Here is a 23023-nt window from a genome sequence, read left to right as displayed (position 1 = left end):
TTTCCGATTCTGTGTCTCCCTCTCTCTCTGACCCTCCCCCATTCATGCTCTGTCTCTCTCTGTCCCAAAAAAAAATAAATAAAAAAAACGTTGAAAAAAAAAAAAAAAAAAAAAAAAGAAAGGATGCTGTATTTTGTCAAATGCTTTCTCTGCGTCTATTGAGAGGATCATGTGGTTCTTGTCTTTCTTTTTATTAATGCGATGTATCACATTAATTGATTTGCAGATATTGAACCAGCCCTGCATCCCAGGTATAAATCCCACTTGGTCATAGTGAATTATTCTTTTAATGTATTGTTGGGTCTGGTTGGCTAGTATCTTGTTGAGGACTTTTACATCCATATTCATCAGAGAAATTGGTCTGTAGTTCTCTTTTAGTGGGGACTTTGGTTTTGGAATCAAGGTAATGCTGGCTTCATAGAATGAGTCTGGAAGTTTTCCTCCCATTTCTATTTTTTGGAACAGCTTCAATAGAATAGGTGTCAACTCTTCTTTAAATGTTTGGTAGAATTTCCTTGGAAAGCCATCGTGCCCTGGACTCTTGTTTTTTGGGAGATTTTTGATTACTAATTCGAAGAAATCTGTTGCATTTCTATACACCAATAATGAAGCAGCAGAAAGGGAAATTAAGGAATCAATCCCATCACCAGTGCACCAAAACCAGTAAGATACCTAGGAAAAAACCTAGCCAAACAGGTCAAAGACTTGTACTCCGAAAACTATAAAACACTAATGAAAGAAACTTTCATAGTGTCTTAATTCCTTCTGCCTGGTTATGTTTGATTGAAAGTTTTTCACTGTGTCAAAGAAATGTTTGTAGAAATAATTTCAGATCCCTAGGAACATTAGCTATCCAGGATGACTTCAATCCAATTTCAAAGACTAAGATTTTCTGGATTACTCTGATCGATTAATCTGGGTTGTTTTCTTTCTTGTTCATCCCTACAAAGCATTCAGAGCACAATGGATCTATCAGGGTTCCTACTCTTGGTAGGCCCTGGAATCTAACTTCAATTTCTTTAGCCCCATAGCTTTGAAAAGCATTATCTGGCCCCTCAGTTGAATCTCTGGAATCAGAAATGCCCTAAGAGGGATAGGGCCTGAAACTAGCCTCTCTAGAGGCCAACCTCTTTGGAGGCCAACCACTTTGGATTTCAGTCTACACCCATTAATTTTTAATTGGTGATTTTTCATCACTTAGTTAACTCTCCAATGCCTTTATGTATTTTTTCCCTTTCTTCCTTTCTTCCTCCCTCCCTGTCTCCCTTCTTTCCTTCTTTTTTAATATCTTGCCTAGTTTTTCTTGTTTCCTTCTACAGAAAGCTTAGTCCAATGACCCAGTCAGCTTCAATGTAAGTGGAAATCTCAATATAGCTCTTTATCCTACTTAAGATTATAATACAATCTTCCCATAACATTATTCTCCCAAAACATACTAAATTATATTTTATTCATATAAAAATATGTTCACCTGTTGCTCTAGGATCATATTCTTCTCTCGCTCTACATTGAGAACCATTCTCTTTGTATATTCTAGTTGCTTCTCTAGAAGAGTACAACGAGACTGGGCAGAATTTAACTGTATCGTAATATCTGTGAGAAAGAAAAAGTAATAATGTGTTGATTATCACATAGATTACAGGTTTGGCTATCATGAGAAATACATCATGTAAATTCAATCAAGACCTAGAAGTTCAAGAAATCTTTAGTTCTAATACTGGCTCTCTAAGAGTTATGGACACACATTTTGTGAATTTCTCATTAAGTACATATAACTGGTTTAACACTGTCTCCCCCTAAAGATCCACAGGGTACACTTATGAAAGAGTAAGATGTCAGTGACTTACTTGTGGGATGATAGAAATCCTGGATGTTCCTGGGAAATGACAGAGGACCTAAAGTCTCTTTCTTATCTATATAGTTTTCTCTTTCAGGAAACTCGGGTATATGCATTTTACCATTCTCATTTCCTCTACTCTTGACTACTGACAGCATAGTTAATGTCCTAAGAAGCAATCCCTTCTAATCCTTTAGTATTTTACTTTCCTCAGCCGTTTCTTCCACTTTTGTCCAATTACCTCAGAAAAATTTTTCTCATTTCTTCACTTTTTGTAAGTTGACACACAATTTGAACCTTATTTATGATAGTGATGTAGTACAAGGGAAAAGAAAGTTACACATTATGAAGTAAACTTATATAAATAACTTACTTTTTTTTGAAAAATTTTATGTTTATTTTTGAGAGAGACAGAGGGCAAACAGGTGAGGGGCAGAAAGAGAGGAAGACACAGAATCCAAAACAGGCTCCAGGCTCCGAGCTGTCAGCACAGAGCCAGATGCAGGGCTTGAACTCACAGACCGTGAGATCATGACCTGAGCTGAAGTTGGACACTTAATCCAGGAGCTCCTAAAGAATTTATGTTCTAAAATTCAAAAACTTATGTCCTGATGTTCTTTTGTAATTTCCACAGAAATCTCTACTTACCTGTCCATTTCCTCTAATTAACCTTTCAAGTTAATAAAAAAATTGTATTCATTTTTATGGCTTCTGTATTGTTTAATTACTAGTGTTGCTTTATATTTTCAAATTTAAAAAATCAGTGTTGACTGAAAATATAAAGTATTTCAATTATATTATGGGTAAAACTAGATTTTTTTGGTATTCTGAAAATGTCCTAATTTCTAAACACAATTTGTCTAAAAACTAAATTTTTCTTTTAATCTCAATAATTTATGAACTGGGATAATATATGTAAGCTCAATATTATATCCATTTAATGCAAATTATTGAGAACAAGCCCTCAAGGTTTGAATATACATAAGAACAAAGATATTGAGTAAATGTTAGACTGGGCTTATTATTTTCAAGTTGTAAACTCTGATAATCCCTTGTTTTTGAGAACTATTGAATTTTCTTACCTTTTTTCTGCTTTTTCAGTTCCTGGTGTACCAGATTTCTCTCATTTGTTTCTTTCTCCAAGGCCTCTTTATACTGTGCTGCTTCTCTGGAAAGAATGTTCAGGTTGTCCTCAGCTTGTGTTCTCTCCAACTCTAAACGATGAATCTTTTCCTGAAGAGTTTTTAAGGCTAAAATTAGAGCTGTTGAAAAAAAAAATTTGCTTGTTATTTTAATGAAAATTTTTGAACACTTACACAGTATCATATAAAAGTGAACAGTATATTTTTGTTAGTAAGCCAGAAAAACGTACAAGTAATGTATATTCCTCAAAAAAATTCACTAAAACTCTAAAGAGAGACAAATTTTTTCTAACATATCTTATAAAAACAGTATATTTGTGATTGTATGTAGTAATTTTCTAGGTTTGAGACAACTAATAATCACAATTTAGTTCAATAAAATATATATCTTCAAATAAAAAGACTTAAAAAAGATATAGTCTAGGAGGCGTAAGAGTCTGAGCATGGATAAAGAAAATTTAAATGTAGTATCCACTAATTAACATGGAAATTTAGGTTTAATGTTCAAGGTTTTTCTCAGTTCTTGATATGTTCAGTTTAGCTAAACCACAAACACGTTATGATTCTTTGTCTAAGATTACAGTATTAATAATCAGAACATATGAGTTAGAACACAATTTCTTCCACTAGAAAAAAAATTATACCCTAGTGGTTTGATTCATATCAGGCTTGAAAGATTTTAAGTGGTACACATATACTACTGTGATTTTTATTCAGCTATATTAATATGATGATTCAGGTAAGTTCAGAGTTATAAAAATTTCAAGTAATAATGTCTATTCAGTTATAACTTCAAAGTATACAACTAGAGGGGAATGGAATACAGGTAAATGTTATAGGTTATAGGTTAATTTTTACATACAGGCATACTTGGTCTTATTGTGCTTCACTTTATTGCACTTAACAGATACTGCATTTTTTTTTTTTTTTTTTTTTACAAATTGAAGGTTTGTGGCAACCCTGTGTTGATTAAATCTGCCAGTGTCATTTTCCCAACAGCATTTGCTCACTTCATGTCTCTGTGTCACATTTGGGTAATTCTTGTACTATTTCAAACTTTTCATTATTATTATATTTGTTACGGTGATCTGTGTTCAGTCATTACAACTCACTGAAAGCTCACATGATGCTTAGCATTTTTTAGCAATGAAGTATTTTTTAGTTAAGATATGTAGTTCATTGTTTTTTAGACAATGCTACCGCAAAATTAATAGACTACAGTGTAGTCTAAATGTAACTTTTATATGCACTGAGAAACCAAAAAATGCATTTGACTCACTTTATTGTGATATATTCACTTTATTACAGTGGTCTGGAACCAAGCCCACAATATCTCTAAGGTATGCCTGTAGTTTATGTCCAATTAGAACGATGTTTGCTAGAGATCACCATTTGTTTTTTGTTTTGTTTTTTAAAATGAGATCAAGAAATTACATTTATTGCTCTTTAGATGCAATACCTGGCTTGCTGATTTGGAATATTTCTTACAGCTTTTTACACCACACTGCTAGTCTATTTATTAATGGTAACTATAATCACAGAATATTTAAAAACAAGGTGATAGCATCTTAGCAGGTAATTTGTATGGCATAGGCATGCCTAAGTTCATAAATGTTTTCCTAATTCAATTATGAGATTCTCCTAAGTTTATATTTTAAAAGACAATACTTACAATGTACTTACAATGTATGGACTTCCCATAAAATTTTCAAGGATAATTTTGGAAACAGGCAATTTCTGAATTTAATCCTTGAATCAGACACAACTTTACTCAATTCACTATTATTCTAATCACCTAGTTTACAAGGATTCCAAATATAACCTTTTATTCTTCAGAGTATTTTCCTATTTTATAGTAATTTTTTAGGATAAAATTGTAATATGTGTCTAGCTGGTTAATCTTCACCTTATAGCTGAAGAAGCCAAAATAAAAAATATTAAATAACTTATCTATGTTTATAGAAACTTTAAGCAACCGAGTCAAAACTAATAGTTTTATTAAGATTAAACACATAATATTATTTTCTACATAAAAATGTAAAATTTTAGGGGAGCCTGGGTGGCTGAGTCAGTTAAGCATCCAACTTCAGCTCAGGTCATGACCATGAGTCATGATCTCACCATCCAGGAGTTAGAGCCCTGCATCAGGTTCTGTGCTGACAGCTCGAAGCCTACTTCGGATTCTGTGTCTCCCTCTCTCTCTGCCTCTCCCCCATTCGCACTCTGTCTCTCTTTCAAAAATAAACATTAAAAAAAAATTTTTTTATGTAAAATTTTATATAACATGTTTTATACCATTCCCCAATTTTAAATAAGATTTTAAATTAGAGTTACCTTGGTTATTTGGGGCACTAGGTGGCTCAGTTTTTGTTAAGCATCTGACTCTTGATTTAGGCTCAGCTCAGCTCAGTCATAGGATAGAGCCCTGTGCCAGCTCTGCGCTGACAGCATGGAGCCTGCTTGGGATTCTCTCTCTCCTTCTCCCTCTGCCCCTCCCCCACTCTCTCTCTCTCTCTTTCAAAATAAATAAACATTAAAAACAGAATTACCTTGGCCATTTGGACTATGAAGCATTTTAGGAGAGGTAACTTCTAAGTTCACAGAGCGGTAAGTCTGGGATGATTCATTATTCTGGGCAAATGATGGAACAAACACTCTTTCTGGAGGTTTAAGATAGCTTCCTACAATACTATGCATTAATTCAGAATCCATTATCTGTAGAGAATAAAGGAATAATACAGTATAGCATCATTCTTTCTTACTTGAATGACAAAAAGATTAGGCAAAAATTCAGGTAAAACTTAACATAAACACATACTCATATACTGTGGGGTTGTTTATGAAGTTAATTATCACAAATTCAACTATAAGAAGCTTAGTAATACAAGAAAGAAAAATGACTATTTACCATATAAATAGTATAGATAATTCTACCTGATTTTCAGTGAGCATATGCTCTGGAGTGAGTGGTGTGAATTTGCTCATTTCTCAGCTGATCGTAAGTTCATACACCCTCATCATCTGAGCACCACTCTACAAATAGTGTGACTCTAGGGTTCTTAGAGGAAGTATATATTCTAAAAGACAACATAGCTTTGAAACACAAGCCACCCGTTTAATACAATCCTTGAATCCTAACTGTGGAACTCCAATGTCCTGGCTTCCTAAAGGATTTCCAAGGGTAATTTTGTATATATCAGATTTTGTATATATCAATTCTGTATATATCCTTGAATAAGACACAACTCCACTTAATGCACCAGCATCCTAATCATAGTTTACAATGGTTCCAAATCTGAAGAATCTAAAATAGCTTTATTTTGCCATTCTGGAGGGTTTTTTTTTTTTTTTTCCAATTTCAATTTTTTTTATTTAGGAGAGCCCTTTCAACCATTTCAGCAGGTAATTTTTTGTCTAATTTTCCTAAATCATTTATATTCTTTTCTGTAATTTAAAGACTGTAGAAATGTATTCTACTTAACAGATTCTAGTTAATGTTAATTCATAGCTACATTGGAAGAAACAGGGTAACAACTGTTCATACACACACGCAAAACAATTCATAAGCACAATTTTAAGAAAGAAAACTCATTTTAAAATGTAAACTTAGAATTCCATTATATAATTAGCCTATTTTAATTTTTGAGAATTGCAAATTTTCAGTGATTTCACTACCTTCCCAATTCATAAGGCAAAAGTAGATATTTCCCATGAATGTAATTTCTGGCAGGGTACAGAACCCAATTAACTCAGTAGGATTTTCTACCTTACCTACTGCTGTGATTGGCTGTCTTTCAGGACATTCTGATTGGTCTATTCTAAAAGTTATATAGCCTAGGAAGCTTTCCTAGAATACTTGCTGCCCTTTGCTCTCAAGAAGCAATCATTTTTTGCTACTATTATTAGCACCGGCTACCATCCCTTGGGGTTGTTGCTGCTCAGACACTGTCGGCTCCCCATGGGAGACTGCATCTATCTAAGTTGCTGTTCCCTCAAAAAACAAGAGAGCAAAGTTAGTCACAGTTGGTTCACAATGAAGTAGAGGTAGGACACCAAAGTACAAAAGTTGTGAACATGGTTGTACGTGTTCAGGGAGAGGTGTGTAGCTGAAACTATCCCAAAAACCTTGGAATTACTCAAGATAATTCAGTTTTTGGCTCCTGGTGAGTTTCTCTAATAATAAAAAGAATGAAATTTTAACATTAGTCACTATACCCTGAAGTCCTTGGGAGGACTCTCTGCTTCCTCTTTACCAAATATAATATTTACAAATTGGATTTTGCACCAGTTAAAAAAACAAATTCAAATTGAAGGTTTTTAATGTAAATGAAATGACTCCTTAGAAGATGGCATTAAATTAAAAATCAGACTAAACGGGGCACCTGGGTGGCTCAGTCGGTTGAGTGTCCGACTTCGGCTCAGGTCATGATCTCACGGTTCCTGAGTTTGAGCCCGGCATTGGGCTCTGTGCTGACAGCTCAGAGCCTGGAGTCTGCTTCCAATTCTGTATCCCTCTCTCTCTGCCCCTCTCCTGTTCCTGGTCTGTCTCTCTCAAAAACATAAACATTAAAAAAAATTAGACTAAAGATCATTTAAATGAAATGTGTAAACACACCTTAAAGTGGGCATAAGCAGAATAGCAATACACTGATAGGTGGTGAAAAAGAAAGGAAACAGTAAAAAAATGAGAAGACATGCTATGATGTGACATAGAGCTCAGGGGTTTTCACCGTAATAGAGGTCCCAGCTTAACCTGTACGATCTAGTCCTGCTTTATAAACAAGTGCATAAACCCACTAGAAGTTTCTTTACACAAAGAACTGTGACATTCTAGGAGAAAAACTCACTCTGAGGCAAGATGAAAGAAATACAGAAAGCTTGATCCAAAGTCAAAGCCTAACTTGATGGAGGAAGAGAGGAGTAATTCTGAGTAAAGTACAGTGGTAAACATTCTAATTCATCTCTGACCCAGTCTCATGGACTCAAGCATGGGTGTTGGGAATGGAGAGGGTTGTTAAGTAAAAACTGAGAAACATTTCACCAATATCTGTACAAAAGATTGGGACATTAGCTGTCCTGCTTTGTATGGGATGTTATATTCCAATGAAGAGGGAAGTTGCTAGAGATCACTCACAGTTTTGGCATTTTGAGGGCTCTGGTGCATTGGTAGTCTTGTTCAGCTAGAGAGAGAGAGAGAGAGAGAGAGAGAGCGAGAGCACCAGGAAGGGATATATTCATGGGTATATATGACAGAAATTTCTAGAGTAAAAATTTCTGAGAATACAGAGAGGTGCCTAAGCCCTGAACTCCAAGGATTCTGACATATCTGGTATGGAGCATCGCTGTAGGTAATTGAAAAGACCTCAGAAAATCCTGTAGAGCATTTTAGAGGATCTGCAAGCGAGGGCAAAAGGCTGTGAAATATGGACCTCATTTGCATCAAGAGCGTGGTAAAGCATAAGGAAACTCAAGTTGTGCCTGGAACTATTCCTGACAGCTTACAAACAACCAGGAAAATTATCCATTTTCTCTATGGTAAATACAGTTAAGACACCTTCATGAGCTGCAACTAAGGAGCCACTGCATACAGAAACACCCCCACCTCCCCTCCAAAAAACTGTGCTAGACACAAATACTGTACTGAAAAGTAGTTTTACTTGTTCTTGAGGGAAGCAATTGTTCCAAAACGGTCCTTTTTAACAACCAATGTCTATTCCAGCTAGTGGCTGACTGTGCCATCACCTCTGCATAATCCCATAGGATTGTTAGGGAGACAGCATTAGGAGATGGCCAGAGATACTACAATGGGTTCTTGGAATGGGATACTCTCTGTTTCCTATACTGCTAATTCTTTCAGGTTTAGGTTTTTCCTTAAAGAAAAATAGCAGCAGCTGTATCATTTACCTGGTTTTCTTTGTGAATGCACCTAGGTTAACTTACCTTAAGAGCAAACTCAATAAAAGGTTAGACTAAGTCTATTTTATTTTTTAATATATAGCATTTTAAAAAGTACTATAACAATTGAGTTGGATAACTTTGATTAAAGAACTTGCCTTATAGATGCCCTAATAGATACTACAATCTATTATTTATAGTATACAACTAAAATGTTAAGACAATGATATAAAAACCAACTGGTCAATGGAAACCAGTACATATAAGAATTTAACATAAATACTTCCACTGGATTCAACAAATGATGCATTTGTTGTTCATTCAGTGTTAGAAAAATTTTAGGAAAAAAATCCAATTAAACCTTTATCTCATTCCATATATCAATACAAATTTCAGGTATGTTACAGAGTCAATTTTTTTAAAAACTTTAAAAATTATTTTAAAAATCTGAATAATTAAAATAATCATAGAAATGGTAAGATGTTTTATGTTTAGAACTATGGTAAAAATAAAAGATACAAAGGCTACATTAAAATTCAACTATACCATCTAAAAATTATGCACAAAACCAAAAGGCAAAAGAACGCAGAAAAAAAATATGCAATGAAGGACAAAGGGGAATATCATTGATACAGAAAAAGCTTTTATAAATCAGAAGAAAAATACTAGCATCATAACAGAAGAATGTCAAGTGATTATAAACCATCAATTTAGAGAAAAATGTAGCTAATAAACAATAAACCTTATCAATAATGAAAGAAAACCAGTTGTATCCAGATATAAAAGTAACCTTTGGAGTTTGAACTCAGTTCCAATTCTGATCTCCAACTTACCATCTTTCTGACTTTTAGAAAAACTTTTAAACTTTTCTGGGTCTCAATTTCCTTCTCTACATAATTAGGATGGTAGTATCTCATAGGGGTGCTATAGACAAAATATGATAATGTATATAAAGCACTTAGAATTTATGTCTGCAAGTATGCACTGTCAGCAAAATATGTATTTGATAAATGGTAGCCATATTTATTTTGAAAGAAAACATATTTCAGGTGAAGTACAATGGAATGGAACAGAATTAAATCTAGTAGGAAACAGAGTGTGTCTCATGTGGTAAAGGTAAACAAACATTTATTTTAAAAGAAAACAAGGAAATATCATTTTTTACATTTCAAAGCTCTTTTAAAGGCAAGAAAATAGGTAAAAGGCCTAGAATCGTCAAAAGATTTTTGAAGAACAATAAGATGAAGAAACTTGTCCTGTCAGTTATCAAGACTTACCATGAAACTAAAATAATTAAGTCAGTGAAACAGTCAGGAGCGATTAACAGACTAACAGAACACAGCTCAGAAACAGACCAAACCCTGTATAATAACTTGATATATGACAAAAAGGGAACTTCTTATCAGTGGAGGATAGTTAAGCTATTCATAATTGGTGAGGGAAAAACTGATTCTCGAAATTTAAAAACAACTGGATCCTTATTTCAAAACTGTATCAAAAGTTAAATCCTATGTGTTAAAAACCAAAATGTACAAAGAAATATGTCTGGGAGAGCATATAGGAGAATGTCTTTAACAACTTTGGGCTTTGAAGGCTTTTGAAAACATGACATAAAACCCCTAACTGTAAGTTAGAAGACTGATTATTTTAACATAAAAAATATACATCACAAGATGCCATTACAAAGGTAAAAAGAAAAGCCATAGCCTGAGAGAGGGTACCTACATGCACATAGCTAATAAATTATTAACAAAATAAGATATAAAGCCCCCACAAATTAAATCTTTAAAGATAACATACCAGTAAGAAAGGGACAAAAGTTATTCATTGGACTACTATGCAGCAGTAAAAAAGAATGAATGAAACAGCAACATGTACCCTCGTGGACAAATCTTAAAAACATGTTGAAGAAAAAAAGGGAGATGCAAAGAATATGTTCAGTATGTTATCAGACATGTAAAAAAATATTATACATTGTTTAGAGATATATTCATATGCATCGAAAGTATAAAGACAAGTATGAGATAATAAATACCAAACTCAGGATGGTAGTTAAGTGGGTGAGGATGCAAAAAGACAGGTGATTACAGAGGGGTATACAGGTATTTGTTACATGATTTAGTAAATCTTTTTATATAACTGAAAGACTTTATTTTTTAAAATGTTAGAAGTTAGCAATTTGAATAAAGACCACTCTTGCTTCTGTGCAAATCTGAGAATGGCCAACTTATATTGAATTTTTAGCTGTGATTCTAAGCCCTGTACATGCAGTATCTCATCTAATCCTTGTAACAATCCTATGAGGTAAGGATTATTGTTGTTGTTGTTGTTGTTAGTATTACTATTTTTTTTATAAATAAAGAAATAGAGGCACTAAGAAGAAATAAAGAAACAGAGGTCACCTAAGTTCATACAACTTGTAAGTGGTAGAGCCAGGATTTAAACCTAGCCAGTTCAATTCCAAAGCCTGGGTTCTTAATCACTATGTTAAACAGCCTATAGTTTGGGATATTTGCAGTTAGCCAGGTAAGAGATGATGCTGTGTTTGGATTAGGGTGGTGAAAATGGAGATGAAGAGAGTGTATACAAGCAAGATGTATCCTGAAGACACAAGTGATGAACTGGATTAAGAGGAGAAGAAAAGGGAGAAATCAAGGTTTCTAGCTTAAATAACTGGATAGATGATAGTGCCATTTATTAAAAAGAAAACAAAGATAATGGCTAATACTCATATAGTACTGATATGTGTCAAACACTATTCTAACTGTGAGACATCCAAGTTAAGATAAGAAATAGGTAGTTTGATAGAAGAGTCTAAAGCTTGGAGGAGAGTTCTAGTACAGAAATATAAACAATGACATTGTCAGCATATGGATGGTATATAAAAACCATAGAATAGAAGTCACCTAAAGGAAGAGTCTAAATACAAAAGATTTCAGATAAGGAAAACAAAAGAAAGAAAAACCTATGAAGGAAAAGAACCAGAAAACTATGATGTCAAAACAAAGAGAGGACTTTCTGATCCACCATCTGTGGTGGAGCCACTGCCAAGAGGCTGATTTTCGTGAAAACTCTTATGGGGAAGACCATCACTCTTGAGGTTGAACCTTCAAATACAATAGAAAATGTGAAGGCCAAGATTCAGGATAAGGAACTCTTCCTGATCAGCAGAGACCGATCTTTGCTGGAAGATGGATGTACTTTGACTACAACATTCAAAAGGAGTCCACTCTCCATCTTGTGTTGGGACTCTGTGGTGGTGCTAAGAAAAGGAAGAAGTCTCTTATACCATGCCCAAGAAGAATAAGCATAGGAGAAAGGTTAAACTGGCCATCCTGAAATACTATAAGGTGGATGAGAATGGCAAAATCAGTCACCTTTGTCAGGAATGCCCTTCAGATGAATGTGATGCTGGAGTTTTAATGACTAGACACTTTTATGACTAGTCACTTTTGACAGACATTATTGTGGCAAATGTTGTTACACTGTTGCTTCAACAAACCAGAAGACAAGTAATTGTTTTTTTGTTTTATTTTACTTTAATGTTTATTTTTGAGAGAGAGAGAGAGAGAGAGAGAGTGTGAGCGAGGGAGGAGCAGATAGAGATGGAGACACAGAATCCAAAGCAGGCTCAGGCTCCGGGCTGTCAGCACAGAGCCTGACACAGGGCTTGAACTCACAGACCACAAGATCACAACCTGAGCCGAAGTCGGATGCTTAACTGACTGAACCACCCAGTTACCCCTGGAAGACAAGTAATTGTATATGGGTTAATAAAAGACATGAACTAACAACAACAACAACAACAAAGAAGAGATTGTTTCAAGAAGGAGAAAGTAGTTTAGATTAAAAAAAAAAAGTCAATTGATTTTGAAGAGGAAGAGACCACTGATGGTATAATGTAAGAACTAAAGATAGTTCCAAGGGCCCCATACTAAAAGGGCAACTAGAGGAAGATAAATGAGCAAAAGACATACAAATTCGATTCAAATTACGATGTCTTTTTGAAGAGAACTTCAATTACCTGACTTAAAATCACAGAGCACTCATAAAGTGCGTCCTATCATTCATCCTGAGTTAACCTGCCATAAGTCACAGTGCAAACAAACAACTATACAGAGCATGCAAACCACTTGCACAGAATCAATAATTTTCATTCTTGAAAACTTCTATGGCAGGTAAGAAAACCATATACAATTTCATTGACTGTACCCCCCAAATTCATATGTTAAATCTCTAACCTTCAGTATTTTAGAATGTGACTATATTTAGAGTAGGGCATTTAAAAAGGTGATTCAGTTAAAATAAAACCGTTAGGATGGGTTCTAATCCAATTTAACTGGTGTCCTTATAAAAAGAGGAAATTTAGATACACAAATAGATGTATCAGGGATGTGTGCACACAGAGGAAAGACCAAGTGAAGGCATGTGGGAAGACAACCATCTGCAAGTCAAGGAAAGAGGCCTCAGAAGAAACCAAATCTGCTGACATCTTGATCTTGGACTTGTGGCATCCAGAACTGTGAGAAATAAATTTCTTTATTTAAGCCACCCAGCCTGTGGTATTTGTCTTGAAAGCTCTATTAAAGCTAATACACTGACTGCAACTCATAATTTTGTTGCAGAGTGAAACATTAAGAATAGTGACAAGGACATAATAACAGAAGCTTAAGGTTTATGCAATTTAGAGGATGTAATAAAGTTATTCGCAATTTAGAGTTTCCTGCTTGATAAGATGTGAAACAATTATGTAATTCTGCCTTGATTTATTTTCCTCTATAATTGACCTTTAGTAACTTCTTAACCTTAATAAATTGAATGGGAAGTTATTAATGGACTATCCTGTATGCAATAATTTAAAATAATTAAAAATTTCCCAGCATAATCAAATGGAAGAATAAAACTAAAATTATGCTTTTGACCCATATTTAATTTACATGTAATTTTATTAGTTTTTGACCCAAATATTAGCATTTTTACCTAATATACTGTAAAATATTCCCTTAATAGTTTATATTAAAAGTGCAAGAATACTGCTATAGACTTAAGAATTAAAGTGTCATTCAAAAATTATAGCGTTGTAAAATTAAAAAAAATATGAGACATTTGCGTTGCAGGGATATTCAAAATAACTAATCTGAAGGTTAAGTTACAATCAATTTCAGAACACAGTGAAATAGAGTCTGTTTTTTAAAAAAACATTATCTTGTATTTTCCTCTGAAAAGTATTAAGAGGTAACAAAGGCTATTTCAGTTTTTTAGTTTTCTGAAAACAGTAGTGACTATATTCAAAATGTTTGAGAATATATGGAGAAGTCCATGGTACCATAAGTCTGTATGAGTCATAAATATTTGGGAGTTCTAGAATTGATAGGAAAATTTCACATATCCATTTAAAACTTATATCAGCTGCAATCTTCTCATTTTATAGATGTATGAGCCAAAGTCCAGAGACACTAATTAATTTGCTTAAAGTCACACAGCTCAAGTTTCCTGCACTCAAAAATCCATGACACTAGAGAAAAATATTCTCTCTTAAGAACTCTGATTTACATTTATTAAACAAAGACTACCCTAATGGAGAGTCATCAGGAAAACGCCTCCTGAAGAGAAATGGGAAGTAAGAAACACTGAATCAAACATAAAGCTATGTAATCTTAGTAAAGTCTAAAAGCATCTTAGAGGCTATCTATTCTAACCCTTTCTTTCAATACAAACTTATTCTCACACTATTTTTAACAGGTCATTTAAGCTCCACTGTATGTCTCCAGAGCAACAGAGCTCACTATCTTCCTGTTGAATTCAAAGCTGCTTTCTCTGATTTTTATGGATAAGACAGATTTTAAGAGAAAAAAGTAGAGCTTCTATATTTATTGATGTAGATGTTGCATTGAATATTTACTGTGATAGCTATTATATATTGAATTCATTTAACAAAAACTTACTGCAGAATTTAGAATCATTTTCAAACTTCAAATTTCATCATTTACTAGATCTGAAAGGCCTGTAAAAGAGCAATCCCATCCCCTGTTTGAGGGCAAATTTGATAAATCAAATGGAGATGACTCAATCATATAACTGATCATTCATTTCTGATTAATTCTCAGTAGACTTGACTGGATCCAGATTAGCGCAACTGAATACTAACCTAGGAGATAACTTTAGCATACTTTGGTCACCAAAACCAGCAGATTTCTCCCTTCTAAATACCTTAAACTCTACTTTAATAGAGTTTTTAAAAAAATAATTTACTACATATATAATACATATATGTACAGTTAAAGGAATTATAATAAAAAAAATTTCTGTGTATCCACACCTAGATTAAGAAATAGTGCTACAGTGCTATGGAAGCCCTCTGTGTGTTTTCCCTAATTCTTGCTTTGAATTTTGTGTTACTCATTCTAATACCTGTTAAGTTTTATCATATTTGTATGTATCCTTAATATACAATATATTGTTTGGTGTTGATGGTTTTTAAACTTTACATAAATGATATCACACTTTTTCCATTCAAAGAATCTTGCTGTTTATGTTGGAACATGAAGCTGTATGGCATTCATTTTTCCCTGCTGTATAGTATTCTACCATGTAACAGATCTTAGAAGGCATTAATTCCAATCACTCCCCTCCAAATACTATGATTCTGAAATTTTTAGCTCTATTTTTATTTTAACCACACAAAATAGACAATATTATTTTGATTTATAAAGTCAGTGTTTGCTATGTTCACCTATAAGTTTTCTTTGCTCACTGTGGCAGACATTATGATGAACTACCTGGATTCCCTTTCAGGAATGTGAACTTTTTCCACAGCTGCTGGGAATCCTGCCAGAAAGTGGCTCTTGGCTATTGGCCCTCTTTGGGGCTGCTTGGTCTAAAGAATACTGTCTCACCTAAGGTCAAGGCTCCTTCCAGGAGCAGCCCACATCCAATGAGGGCTGCTCATCCAAAAAGGCCTGACCCTCTTGTCCTAACTCAAGTGAACTCTGAAGGATCACCCCATCTCCAGAGCTTCCTGTAGTATCAGTGAAACCTTTGTTGGGTCTTCAATGAAGCTTGACTTCTCTGCCTAAAAGAGCTTCCTTCCTCTCCCTACCACATGTGTTGATCCCAAGAACACTCTCTAAAGGTATATGCTTAGAACTTTAACTATGGGGATACTTCAAAGGCAGTATTTAAAGCACTTTTCGTCAGAGAAGATTTCCATCTTAGGGCACCCAAACCCAAGGCACCATTAAACTGAACTTTTATATTGAGATTTGTTTTTGCCAGTGTGAATTCCAACTCCAAACCCACATCAGAGTAGAACTGTGATGAGGAGAGATTCTTTTTGTCCACTCCATTCACATCCAAGGATGAAACAAACAGTGTCATTCTGTTTTTGTTTTTGTTTTAAGTAGGCTTCACGCCCAGTGCGGAGACCAATGCAGGGCTTGAACTCACAACCCTGAGATCAAGACCTGAGCTGAGATCAAGGGTCGGATGTTTAACCGACTGAGCTACCCAGGTCCCCCAATGGTGTCATTCTGAAAGGCGGTTATTTTCCCGTCATTAACAGAAAGTTTTATCCTTTGGGGATCCCAGCTTTACACTGCAGTGTCCAGACTTACCTCTGAGCATGCCCATAAGAACGTATCTCCTGCCCCATGCAAGCAGAAACACCTCCTTAATGCCCAGGTGTTGGGCCACGAGGGATCAGAAGGTGACCTCAAGGATAAAATGGGTTCTAGAGCTCCTTTATCCCCATGGAACTGGGCTTGCTCATTGCATACAGCCTCATATTTTCCACTTACTTTGCTTCCAACTCACCCATATATATATGTTTTAACCTATAAATGTTTTAACATTTTATACATCATTTCCATGTTCTTTACCAGAGGTTTCTCTGAACATCAAATCTGCCATATTGCTTGAAACTGTAACAGCTTTAGACCTACTTAAGAGATGCTAAATGTTTTAGACAAACACAGAATGAGACTTATGCTTTAAAAAGGAAAAAGAGTTTATAACTTTCCATTCAGCTAAAGTTCTCAAAGCTACTCCATACTGTAAAGTTTTTCTTCAATAGCAGAAGGTGACTATTATTTGGCTGCTCATTAATTAAATAGAGTTCACTAAGAGGATTCAGACAGTAGAGTTCCTGGTAAACAATCTGTAAACTGAGAATAAGAAAAGCACACTATAGGGGCATCTGGCTGGCTTAGTTGGTAGAGCATGCAACTCTGGATCTCGGGGTTATCAGTTCAAGCCCCATGTTGTGTATAGAGATTTCTTAAAAATGAAATCTTAAAAAAAAAAAAGTACACTATGTATCTAAATTTTAAAAATATGTAATGACTTTATAGGAATACTATAATTATTATATTCTAAAATTTCAGAAGCAGTTTAATCATCATTATACTTCAATGATTATCATGTATAATATATATATTTAATAGTAGCAGCAAATCTTACATTTAATATATTGACCACTTGACATTCCAATTGATCTATTTAACACAATTCATAATTAACTTTAAATTAAATAGCCCTTATTGGATTTGAAAAATCATTTTTGAATGGATAAAGATGTGGTATATACATACAATGGAATATTACTCAGCCATCAAAAGGAATGAAACTTTGCCATCTGCAACAACATGGATGGAGCTAGAGTGTATCATGCTAAGCAAAATAGTCTGTCAGAAAAAGACAAATACCATATGATTTCACTTATATGTGGAATTTAAGAAACAAAACAGATGAATATATGGGAAGGTGGGGAAAAAAAAGAAAGAAAGAAAGGGAAATAAACCATAAGAGATTCTTTACAATAGAGAACAAACTGAGAATTAAGGGAGGGGGGTGGATGGGGGATGTGCTAAATGGGTGATGGGTATTAAGGAGGGCACTTGTGTTGAGCACTGGGTGTTATATGTAATGAATCACTAAATTCTACTGCTGAAAACAGTATTACACTATATGTTAACTAACTAGAATTTAAATAAAAATTTGAAAAGAAAACATCATTTTTCAGCCATCATAGTAAAGACTGATTTAGGCAAGAAGCATTAATGCTAAATTTAAGGGTAGAAATTTTGATGAGAACTAGAATATCTGCATGGTCTTAAGTGTCTCTTCCACAGATTGCTTATAAGATGCAAGAAAAAAAAGTAGTAACTATATAATAAAGAAACAGAACACTTTGAGTGATTAAAATTAACATAACCCCTAAGAGGTTAAGAGGGACATTGTGCCTCTGAATGTGAAACTCTGAAAAAGACATGTCACTTAAGCAGTATTCTGGCCAGGAATGTATAACCTGAATCTCAACATAACAAAACATCATCAAAGCTCCAAAGGAAAAACATTCTATTTTTTATAAAAGGGGAAACTGTTTTCTTTAAAAAAGAAATATGTCTTTAATATCTTAAAAGACAATCACACTTTTGGATACATCCAAAAGAATTACAACCAGGGTCTCTTGAAAACGTATCTGTACAACCATGCTCATACCGGCATCATTCACAATAGTCAAAAGGTAGAAGCTACCCAAATACCCATCAATGGCCAAACAAAATGTATACACATACAATGGAATATAATTTGGTCTTAAAAAAAGAAATTTTGACATATATGAAAACATGGATAAACATTGAGGACAGATGTTAAATGAAAAAAGCCAGCTACAAAAAGACAAATAATGTATGATTCCCTTCTAAAAGGTGTCTAGAGTAGTCAAACTCATAGAATCAGAAAGTAGAATGGTGGCTGAGGAGAGGTGTATAAAGGGAGTTAGAGTTTCAGTTTTCCCAGATGAAAAAGTTCTGTAGATTGGTTACATAACAATGTGTGGTAGGGGAGACAAGTTAAAAACAACATATGACTCAATGGGATCACTTCCGTAACAAAAGCATACACAGAGTGTCATGGGAATACAAGAGAGAGATCATCTAACTCTTCCTGATTGGTGGAAAAATAAGTAAAGCCAGAAATAATTTAAAATTCCAAACAGTTTTGAAAGAGGAGTTTAGGTAAATATGCCAGAGTGGACATACACACTAGCTTTTGCTCCCTCTTGGAAACACACTAAAATAATATTAAAATGCTTTTTTAAAAAAGATATAAACTGCAAGGACAATAACAAAATTTTGGAAAAATAGAAAACAGATGTACTAATAGTAACAGATTTAGCTAATGCAAAAGAGGCAGTCTCCTAACCCAAGTAAGAAAAGTGATTTTTTAAGTTTACCCTGCAGAACCTCCAAATGGCTCAGAAATTAGCTGTACTTCTCTAAGAGTTAAGATACAGCCAAACACTAGGAAACAGGATGAAAGTTTAGTTTAGAAGTAAATTATATGCCCAAACTCCCTTCACCTCTTTATGGAGCCAGAAGACTCCTTTACCCCCATTTGGGAGACTGATTTTTTTTTTCTTTTAATTCTATGAAGAGAGAATTACAGAGTATATCTGGATTGAGGGACACTCAGCACAGGTGACGGTAGGGTAGACTCAAAGCAGGAACATTCAGCTCTGAGAATACTGGTACTCTATATACTTAAGTGGAGAGGGGACGATCCTTAGGGACAGAATATGACTAGCTCAAGTTAACAAAGATACTAAAGACAATAAAATAAATGGATTGGATGGATTTAGAGTTTCCAATCAGTTTTTTAGTGCCTGACTCTGAGGTAGAAGTTGTTTGTTTAATCAAGGCTTAGCAGACATTGAGGAAGAATGTGAAAGACAGAGACCAAAACAAGCAAACAGTGGCTTAACAGGAATACAAAATTTGGATATACTGACTTAGTAGAGATAGAATGTAAAATAATTGACGGACGTGATAGACCCTAGTGAATCTGGCTGGAGCAAAGTAAATAAATGTTGGCAGTAACAGATGGCTAAAAAGGTATGCAAGGGCCAAACCACAAAAGATTTTGTACATCACACTAGAGTTTGTCTTTTGTAGGATCAGGCAACGTGGAGTCAATGAAATATATAAAGGAAAATAACATGATCATGTTTGCATTCTCACAAGGTTATTCGGATAGCTCTGAGATAGACATACTGGAGGGGGAAGAATTATTGGCAGGGGCACAAATTAAGAGGTTGATGAAGTAATTAAGACAAGGAAAAATATAGGTCTGAATTAAGACTGGTGTAGATGAGATAAACATGAAAGATACTTAGGAGATACAATCGAGGGGCACCTGGGTGGTTCAGTAAGTTATCATAACAAGTGCCCTCCTCAATACCCATCACCCATCTAGCCCATCCCTCCGCCCAACACCCCACCAGCAACCCTCAGTTTGTTCTCTATGTTTATGAGTCTCTTATAGTTTGTCTCCCTCCTTGTTTTTATCTTATTTTTGATTCCCTTCCCTTATGTTCATCTGTTTGGTTTCTTAAATTCCACATATGTATGAAACCACATGGTATTTGTCTTTCTCTGACTTATTGTGCTTAGCATAATACACTCTAGCTTCATCTACGTCATAGCAAATGGCAAGATTTCACTCTTTTTGATAGCTAAATAGTATTCTATTATATATAAATACCACAATGTCTTTATCCATTCATCAGCGGATGGACATCTGGGATCTTTCCATAGTTTGGCTATTGTTGATTAATGCTGCTATAAACATTGGGGTGCATGTGCCCCTTCAAATCTTTATTTTTGTATCCTCTGGGTAAATACCTAGTAGTGCAATTGCTGGATCATAGGGCAGTTCTATTTTTACTTTTTTGAGGACCCTCCATACTGTTCCCCAGAGTGGTTGCACCAGTGTGCATTCTCACCAACAGGATAAGAGGATTCCCCTTTCTCCATATCCTAGACAACATCTGTTGTTTCCTGTGTTGTTAATTTTAGCTATTCTAACAGGTGTGAGGTGGTATCTCATCAGGGTTTTGATTTGTATTTCCCTGATGATGAGCGATGTTGAGCATCTTTTCATGTGCCTGTTAGCCTTCTATATGTCTCCTTTGGAAAAGTGTCTGTTCAGGTCTCCTGCCCATTTATTAACTGGGCTATTTGTTTCTTGGGTGTTGAGATTGACAAATTCTTTATAGATTTTGGATATTAATCCTTTATCTGATATGTCATTTGCAAATATTTTCTCTCATTCCGTAAGTTACCTTTTAATTTTGTTGATTGTTTCCTTCACTGTGCAGAAGATTTTCATTTAGATGAAGTCTCAATAGTTCTTGTTCACTTTTGTTTCCCTTGCCTCTGGAGACATGTCTAGAAAGAAGTTGCTATGGCCAAGGTCAAAGAGGTTGCTTCCTGTGTTCTCTAAGATTTTGATGATTTCTTGTCTCCCATTTAGGTCTTTCATCCATTTTGAATTTACTTTTGTGTGTGGTGTAACACAGTGGCCCAGATTCATTCTTCTGCATGTAGCTGCCCAATTTTCCCAACACCATCTGTTGAAGATTAGTTGACCATACAGTTGTGGGTCCATTTCTCAGCTCTCTACTGTGTTCTATTGATCTATGAGTCTGTTTCTACGCCAGTACCATACTGTCTTGATGATTACAGCTTTGTAATACAGGCTTGAAGTCTGGAATCATGATGCCTCCCACTTTGCTTTTTTTTTTTTAACATTATTTTGGCTATTCAAGGTCTTCTCTGGTTCCATACAAACTTTAGAATTGTTTGTTCTAGCTCTGTGAATAATGCTGGTGGTATTTTCATAGGGATTGCACTGAATGTGTAGATTGCTTTGGGTAGTATAGACATTTTAACAATGTTTGTTTTTCCAACACATGAACATGGAATGTTTTTCCATTTCTTTGTGTCCTCTTCAATTTCTTTCATGAGTGTCCTATAGTTTTCAGAAACCAGATCTTTTACCTCGTTTGTTAGGCTTATTCATAGGTATCTCATGGTTTTTGGTGCAGTTGTAAATGTGATTGATTCCTTGATTTCTGTCTCTGCTGCTTTATTGTTGGTGTATAGAAATGCAACATTTCTGTGCATTGATTTTATATCCTGTGACGTTGCTGAATTCATATATCAGTTCTAGCAATTTTTAGGTGGAGTCTTTTGGGTTTTCTACATAGCATATCATGTCATCTGCAAAGAGTGAAATTTTGACTTCTTCCTTGCCAGTTTGGATGTCTTTTATTTCTTTATGTTGTCTGATTGCTGAGACTAAGACTTCTAGGACTATGTTAAATAGTAATGGTGGGAGTGGACTTCCCTGTCTTGTTCCTGACCATAGAGGAAAAGCTCTCAGTTTTTCCCCATTGAGGATGATATTAGCTGTGGGTCTTTCATATGTGACCTTTATGATCTTGAGGTATGTTCCTTCTATCCCTACTTTCTTGAGGGTTTTAATCAAGAAAGGATGCTGGATTTTGTCAAATGCTTTTTCTACATCTATTAAGAAGATCATATGGTTCTTATCCTTTCTTTTATTAATGTGGTGTAGCAAGTTGATTGATTTGTGAATACTGATCCACCCCTGCAGCGCAGGAATAAATCCCACTTGGTCATGGTGAATAATTCTTTTAATGTACTATTGGATTTGATTTGCTAGTAACTTGTTGAGAATTTTTGCATCCATGTTCATCAGGGATATTGGCCTCTCATTCTCCTTCTTCAGTGGGGTCTTTGTCTGATTTTGGAATCAAGAATCAAGGTAAGGCTGGCCTTGTAGAGGGAATATGGAAGTTTACCTTCTATTTCTATTTTTTGGAACAGTTTCAGAAGAATAGGCATTAACTCTTCTTTAAATGTCCAGAAGAATTCCCCCAGGAAGCCATCTAGTCCTGGACTCTCATTTGTTGGGAGGTTTTTGATTACTGATTCAATTTCTTTACTAGTTATAGGTCTGTTCACATTTTGTATTTCTTCCTGTTTCAGTTTTAGTAGTTTGTATGTTTCTAGGAATTTGTCCATTTCTTCCAGATTGCCCAGGTTATTTGCATATAATTTTTCATAATATTCTCTTATGATTATTTGTATTTCTGTGGTGTTGGTTGTGATCTCTCCTCTTTCATTCGTGATTTTATTTGGGTCCTTTCTTCAAAGAGTCACCTTTATTATTTCTTTTAGGGTTGGTTTAGTGGTTACAAACTCCTTTAGTTTTTGTTTGTCTGGGAAACTCTTTATCTTTCCTATTCTGAATGATAGCTTTGCTGGATTGAGTATTTTTTTGC

General features: G+C 34.8%; 1 protein-coding gene and 1 pseudogene across 3 annotated transcripts in view; one reads left to right on the top strand and one right to left on the bottom strand.

Moving 5' to 3' along the window:
* The window catches only part of CEP57L1 (centrosomal protein 57 like 1), a 73388-nt gene that overhangs the window by 21280 nt on the left and 29085 nt on the right, over window positions 1-23023 (bottom strand). For 2 of the 3 annotated variants that reach the window (XM_058734911.1, XM_058734910.1), the window contains exons 2-4: window positions 5529-5694; window positions 2920-3099; window positions 1472-1593 (exon numbers count right to left, since the gene is read on the bottom strand). In XM_058734911.1, coding sequence (XP_058590894.1) covers window positions 1472-1593; window positions 2920-3099; window positions 5529-5691 — 465 coding nt within the window. In that variant the 5' untranslated portion in view covers window positions 5692-5694. The remainder of the gene's footprint in view (window positions 1-1471; window positions 1594-2919; window positions 3100-5528; window positions 5695-23023) is intronic. The other variant, XM_058734912.1, reaches the window with a different exon arrangement.
* Window positions 11897-12390, top strand: LOC131515465 (ubiquitin-ribosomal protein eS31 fusion protein-like; annotated as a pseudogene).

Source organism: Neofelis nebulosa, chromosome 6, assembly GCF_028018385.1.
Source record: "Neofelis nebulosa isolate mNeoNeb1 chromosome 6, mNeoNeb1.pri, whole genome shotgun sequence".
Lineage (NCBI taxonomy): Eukaryota > Metazoa > Chordata > Mammalia > Carnivora > Felidae > Neofelis > Neofelis nebulosa.
The sequence above is the reverse complement of the archived record's forward strand: the minus strand, read 5'-3'. Positions and strand labels throughout refer to the sequence as shown.